Below are 6,837 nucleotides of genomic sequence, written 5' to 3'. Positions count from 1 at the left end.
TATGGTGCAATACTGAATAACCACTATTATAATGATACTAGACTCTCCATCGTTAAATTAACAATCCATTTAAAAAATATAAAAATAAAATTAACGGAGATTTGGAAAACTCTTGAAAGTAATGGGGGTTTGGAAAACTCTTGGAAGAAACATGGTTTTCAAAACCACTGAAAATAATGAGGGTTTCGTTGGAAAGTAATTGTCTTTCAATGATTAGTAAAAATCGTTGGTAATCTATTATAGAGATGTGGATAGAAAAACAAATTGCGGGTAACATTTAGAGGTTAAAACCGTCAGAAACGCTAAAAATAACCCGTTGAAAATAATTTTTCTTGTAATGTATATTGACTAAGTTAGATAAACTAAAAAATTATTAATATCTAAAGTAGTTTATATTATTAATAATTTATAAATTAGTTTTTAAATTGGTATCTAACACCATCTATCAATATTTTATCTACTAATTACTTTAAATTTAAATTTATCATTATAAAAGTTAATTTAAAATATAAAATAGTAAGTAGTTAAAACTCTTTCAACCCAACTTCACCAAATCAACCAAATGAGTGATGTTTACTTGATTTTGATTAGTTCAAATCATGCTATTTAATATTATTTTTTCAACTTATGATTTTTCATTCACAACTAATTAGAGTTATCATTTTATAAAAAACAGTTCTTTTTATTAATATAGATTAAAATTATTTGTGGGTGAATCTTAACTATTATATTTTTAGTAAATGTTGAAGAGATTTTTTATTGATATTTACATTATATCGATTGAGATTATTTTTAGTGATGATTTGGTGAATTGTTTTTGAAATGACACAACTCAAATGTCTTATTTCGAAATTCAGAATTTATTTTTCTATTTTGATTGGGAAACTTTATTAAATTTAAAATTGTAAAATTTTGTACTGAGATGAGAGGATGAGGATTTGCCGCTTTCGATTTATCAGTTTTTTCCCCCTTTATCTTTTATTCATCTTTATTCAAATATCATTACTAAAAAAACACACTCATTCAAGTCTTATTCGATGTAAGAACAATTTTCTTCCTATATTATCTATTTTTTCTAAAAGAAGTAACACATTTTCAAATCGCATTTACTTAAAAAATATCATCATTATTAATGTTCACCTTACTTCTTCACTAAACACGTAACATTAGTTACTTACAAAACATTATATTCTTTAATTTAGTAATTTGTAATTTAAAAGAAAAATATGAAGCAGCAAGTTCTTTATCGGATAAAAAATAAATAAAACAAAGCACTCACTTATCCATAAAAGGAAAAGCAATTATTTAAATTGGAAGGTTTGTTCCATAGATTTTATACATTAAAAAGTATTATTATTATAACCCAAACTCAATAAACTATAGTCACCAACAAAGTAGAAGTCTAAATTAACTAATGAGTAGACAGTATTTTAAGTTGCCATTACGTCAACGTTACTACTTCCGAATACGTATTTTCCGTAGATGCAGCATTACAAGTTCCATGTGATCCTTCTCTCCCTTCGATTCGCCACGTCACCCTACGAACCATATTTCACCCGTAAATACTTCCAACCAGATTACGAATCTCGTCGTCCGTTTCCAAAGCAGAAGTATCATCTCAGGGCTCCCGTCGAAGCGTGCTCTTCACTCTCGACCCCACGCGCTTGAGAAAAGACACAGAGACACATTAATATCACACACTCTCTCACCCTTTATATACTCGAAAGCCTGGACCCAGAACCAAGAACTACTATTCCCTCAAAACACAAACACAGAGAGAGAAAGTGCGTTTTAGAGAGAGAAACAAAAGAGAGTGTTTGTGTTGTGTTGTGTGTGGAGCTTTTTTCTCACATGGCCTCTATGCCGTTGGGGCAGCAGCAACAGCTTCAACCACCGCAAGTGGCAACTCCGCCGCAACAACCGCCACAAGCGGAGAATGACTCTATGAAAGTGGACTCTCGCGGCGGCTCTGACGCCGCCTCCAATAAGGTAATTTCCGCTCTCGGCCATTTTCCCAGTGTGCGCAACGGCGCCGTTTACTGTCCTCGGATCATCATTGATCCGCTGGACATGCCTCGGTACGAACGCAGCTCACGGCGATCTGCTCGTTTCCGGCATTGTTTTTGTTCGCTTGGAGGTCGACGGGATTTTTCTAACGTTGCCTTGAAGGAATGGCTTTGTTTTGGCTAATGGAATTGGAAATTTCGTAAGCATGGACAGATTGTTCTTATCATTGTTAATATTTGGATTTTACTGTGCTTTCACGGTTGAGTTGAGATCTTAGAGTTGAAAAATTGAAGTTTGTGGAACTTTCGGTTTGGTGGTCCAGAAAAGAGAAACGGAATCGAGTGAAGTGAAAATGTGGAATCCTGTTCTTTAATTTGCGCTTTTCATTTCTTCAAACAAGAGATAGGTAGGTAGAGAGAGAGAGAGAGTCTGACTAGGCACTTAGCCGAACTTCAACTTGGCTTAGCTGAGTGTACCTGAGTTTGTCATCCCATTCCTTGGTTTCTTTCACTTGCGAGAGTTTTTTTTTTCCAGACACTTTATGGGTTTGAATATATCACAATTTACCTCCCAATTTTTTTTATCATTTTTACCTAATATAATAAAGGTTTCAAAGTATTGGTTTTCTCTGTATTTTTTTAATATTGCAGTCAATGTGGCCTCAATTTCAATTACAAGCACTCCAAAAACCTTGAAGTTGCCGTTTAAAACCTTGAGGCTATTGATGTTTTATTTTTGTTCTAAAGGCCTCGTTGCTTTCACTTAATCTCTAATTTACCGTGAAATTAAAATGGCTTTAACAATATCATGGATTCTTTTAAAGTTGATTCTAGATTACTTGCTGTATATTTTTTCTATTATACGTGGAGTTCCTTGCTTAACATGGGGTTTGCTTGAGTTGCTGGTGGATTGTTGTTCAAATGGTTTATGTTTGCTTCAGGGAATAAGTGTTCTTATATTCTCTCTCTGTCTTGTCTCATAAATGATATCAAAGCATTTTGGCATTGATGCTTTCTTGTGGACCATGGTAACCTGATTGAACTTTGTCTGCGGACATACCTTATTACCTTTGAGCTCTTTACACTATGCCTATCTTCAACTTCGCCCTTCGATTGGTGACTATCTATCCATTTCTAAGTTTTTCTAGTATCATATAAAACTTTTAATTAAGCATCATAGGTATAGGTGTTTAAACCCGAGTATTGTCTGCTAAATTGCTGTGTATGTAAAATATAAATATGTTTATATGTCCATTGGTGACTTTGTTGAGTTGTGCATAGATTGACTATATGTATGTCCGACTAATTTATACTTGTCCATAGTCATATGAGGTTGGCATGTTAAGTAAATGTTTCGAAACCAAATTATTGGTGATAATTGCTATTAAGACAATTTCATTGAAAATAACTCAATAAGCAATTATGGATATTGTATAAAGAAAAGTCTTGTATTCTATTTCTGTATTAAAGGATCTGATTTACCACATTCAATATTTTGTTTACTGGTGTAAATTGCAGGAAATGTCTGCTCCTGTCGCAGAGGGTAATGAAGCACATGCACTCACTGGTCATATAATCTCAACCACAATTGGTGGAAAAAATGGTGAACCTAAAAGAGTGCGGACATTCTAACCTTGTCAACTTCCAATCTCTTTTAAAAGAATTCCATTTGTACTGTATATAAATATTTGCTTCCTTTTTGGGACTCGGTAACTACAGTGTGGGTTTCATTAAGGATCCATCCAAAAATATAATACTTGTAGTCAGCTAGAAGTTGGCGTTTTTCATCCACGCGCATGTTAATTTTTTTGTTTTTTAAATTTAATTTTGCTCCCCCTTCTATTGATAGATTGTCTTTGGTTCCCATTTTTATAATGGCTAAATAAAATTAAATGCTTAAGATTGTCGATGTTTCCATGGGTTTCCATTTCTTTTATTCTTCATAAATTTGTGTTCTAATGGTACTTGCAGACTATCAGTTACATGGCCGAACGTGTTGTTGGCACTGGATCATTTGGAATTGTTTTCCAGGTAAGGATAAGTAAAGGAATATTAAGCTTGAGGTGATACTATTCCTACTTTGCTTTTCATGCTGTCATGTAATCTCATATTGCTTCACACTCTTGGGCACCTAAACAAAGGCAAAGTGCTTGGAGACTGGGGAGGCAGTGGCTATAAAGAAGGTCTTGCAGGACAGGCGATACAAAAATCGGGAATTGCAGTTAATGCGCATGATGGATCACCCAAATGTAATTTCCCTGAGGCACTGTTTCTTCTCTACAACAAGCAGAGATGAGCTTTTTCTGAACTTGGTGATGGAATATGTCCCTGAGACGATCTACCGAGTTATAAAGCACTACAGTAGTATAAACCAGAGAATTCCCCTAATCTATGTGAAATTATATACATATCAAGTATGAAATTTTCTCTTTTTGCAGTTTGGTTTGATATATTCTTATTCCTTACGTTTTCTTTTGAAATTTTGTAATGTTTGAGTCGGGATGTGATGTTTAGATCTTTAGGGGACTGGCATATATCCATACCGTACCAGGAGTTTGCCATAGGGATGTGAAACCTCAAAATCTTTTGGTAAGTTGTTCATTTGCTATTTTTCCTCAAGGATTGCATTTTTTTACTCTGAATCCAATGTACATTTGTTCTGTAGGTGGATCCACTCACACATCAAGTCAAGCTTTGTGATTTTGGGAGTGCAAAAGTTCTGGTATGTTGGTTTTCTTCTTGTACATTTCATTAATTTAAATATATATGTTACCTCGTCAATGTTGGATATGTAATGCTAGTGTAATACGCAAACATACCTAGATCATAGAATTCAAAAAGCTCTTTTAAGATTTGTTCACTAGTGCCATTTTAATTTTGTATGTGATATAATTGGCATTTCAGTAAATAGCCACTAACCACTAATGTTGCCATTAAACTGGATCCCAACTCATTAAATTTTCAATAAATAGAAGAAAGGGCATTGGTTGGGATCACATACTAATTTGATTACAGATATTTGCTCATACAAATTAAGTATGATTTTAATAATGTATTTCTTGTCAGGTGAAGGGTGAATCGAACATCTCATACATATGCTCACGGTACTATCGGGCCCCAGAACTAATATTTGGTGCGACAGAGTACACAACTTCTGTTGATATCTGGTCAGCTGGTTGTGTCCTTGCAGAACTTCTTTTAGGCCAGGTTGTTAAAACTTTAGGCAACCTATGCACTAATGTTGCCCGTACATAACAAGTTTCTTTAGTTTATGAGAAATGTTATCTTGATTTCTCTTACTTTCATAATATTTCTTTAGCCTTTGTTCCCGGGAGAAAATCAGGTCGACCAACTTGTTGAAATTATCAAGGTGATGCGTTGTCTATACTTATGTTACCCTGAATTGTACGAATCAAGCTACAGAGATAACTATTGATGAGTTTTCTTGTAGGTTCTTGGCACTCCTACTCGAGAAGAAATTCGATGCATGAACCCTAATTATACAGATTTCAGATTCCCCCATATCAAAGCTCATCCTTGGCATAAGGTAATTGCGTTCGTTGTTACCCCTCCTCTTGTTTTATAACAAGAAGCATTTTTTCTGAGAGCTTTTTTTGGGGTGCATTGACACATTTGGTGCAACGATCCCTGGCTCAGGTTTTTCACAAGCGAATGCCTCCTGAAGCAATTGACCTTGCATCAAGGCTTCTCCAGTATTCACCAAAACTTCGTTACAGCGCAGTAAGTAGGGCAAAACCTTATACCGCCTCCTCCATTGCCATCCTTTCAAGGCGCATTTACCACTGAATCATATTAGTATATTAAAAGTTAAAACATCCAGCTTTGATACGAAAACTATTTACATTAACATAGAAGTTCCCTTATTTGTTTTTGCTTTTAGATTAGATCTACATGCCTTGGTATGTCGTTAATTGGTATGATTGAAGTTAACATGTTTCATCATATTATACTTATTATTCATACACCATTAAGAAATATCTATAAAATTTGCATAGTTTTCACTGGTGGCTTCTATTTTAAAGGTGGAAGCATTGGCACATCCTTTCTTTGACGAGCTTCGTGAGCCCAATGCTCGGCTACCTAATGGTCGTTTATTGCCTCCGCTTTTTAACTTCAAACAGGAAGTATGTATCTAACTGGTTTCTTGTATTAGATATGATACTCAATGCTTATGCATTGTTTCTTGTTCAAGAAGGGCTTAACAAAAGCATTATGTCTTTTGCATGGTCTGCACAATGGTACATCCATACATGTTAATAATTTTGAGATGAAAACTGAATGCAGTTAGATGGAGCGCCCCCTGAACTGCTTCCTAAGCTCATCCCGGAGCACGTCAGACGGCAGATCGGTTTCGGCTTGCCGACGGACACCCAAACTCAAATGTAAAGAGATAGTGAAACATAGAGTCAACCGTTGTAGTGATTAGTGTGAAATACATGGTGGCCTGTTTGTGATCAATAGAACAGGGGTCAGGCCAAAATATGCAGAGTTTTACTCCCGTTGTGAAGATATATGTATACATGTACTGGATACTCAATGTAACCCCCAACATGGTTATAATGTTTAATCTCTAATATTTCATTCTAGTTAAACCATCCTTCTCCTTCCTTCCATCTGTACAATTTTTTTCCTCATATAGTAGAAAGTTACTAATTCTAAATTATGGCGTTCTTGCCCTGGACCTTTGTAGTAATTTCTCTTGAGTTTTAGATAACCATATTTGATGTTGTTTCAAATGATGTTTATGAATACCTATTTGTGCGAAACAAAATAACAAAAAAAAAAAGAACACTAATTGGGCTTGTGCTCC

General features: G+C 34.8%; 1 protein-coding gene across 4 annotated transcripts; it reads left to right on the top strand.

Moving 5' to 3' along the window:
• Positions 1-1,737: 1,737 nt before the first annotated feature.
• LOC137835384 (shaggy-related protein kinase zeta) lies at positions 1,738-6,619 on the top strand. Of its 4 annotated transcripts, none has more exons than XM_068643865.2 (12): positions 1,738-1,989; positions 3,525-3,623; positions 3,978-4,037; positions 4,148-4,420; positions 4,521-4,595; positions 4,672-4,728; positions 5,073-5,213; positions 5,326-5,376; positions 5,458-5,553; positions 5,664-5,747; positions 6,050-6,151; positions 6,312-6,619. In XM_068643865.2, the coding sequence occupies exons 1-12, from the start codon at positions 1,852-1,854 to the stop codon at positions 6,411-6,413; spliced, it is 1,278 nt and encodes a 425-aa protein (XP_068499966.1). In that variant the 5' UTR covers positions 1,738-1,851; the 3' UTR covers positions 6,414-6,619. The 4 variants fall into 4 exon arrangements, with proteins under 4 accessions (XP_068499966.1, XP_068499968.1, XP_090158592.1 ...); XM_068643867.2 differs by having other exon boundaries at positions 1,747-2,206; XM_090302466.1 differs by lacking the exon at positions 1,738-1,989 and adding an exon at positions 3,099-3,186.
• Positions 6,620-6,837: the final 218 nt, after the last annotated feature.

The sequence above is a fragment of the Phaseolus vulgaris genome, chromosome 5, assembly GCF_051622355.1.
Source record: "Phaseolus vulgaris cultivar YP4 chromosome 5, ASM5162235v1, whole genome shotgun sequence".
Taxonomy (NCBI): Eukaryota; Viridiplantae; Streptophyta; class Magnoliopsida; order Fabales; family Fabaceae; genus Phaseolus; species Phaseolus vulgaris.
This window is presented reverse-complemented; position numbering and strand designations above follow the sequence as displayed.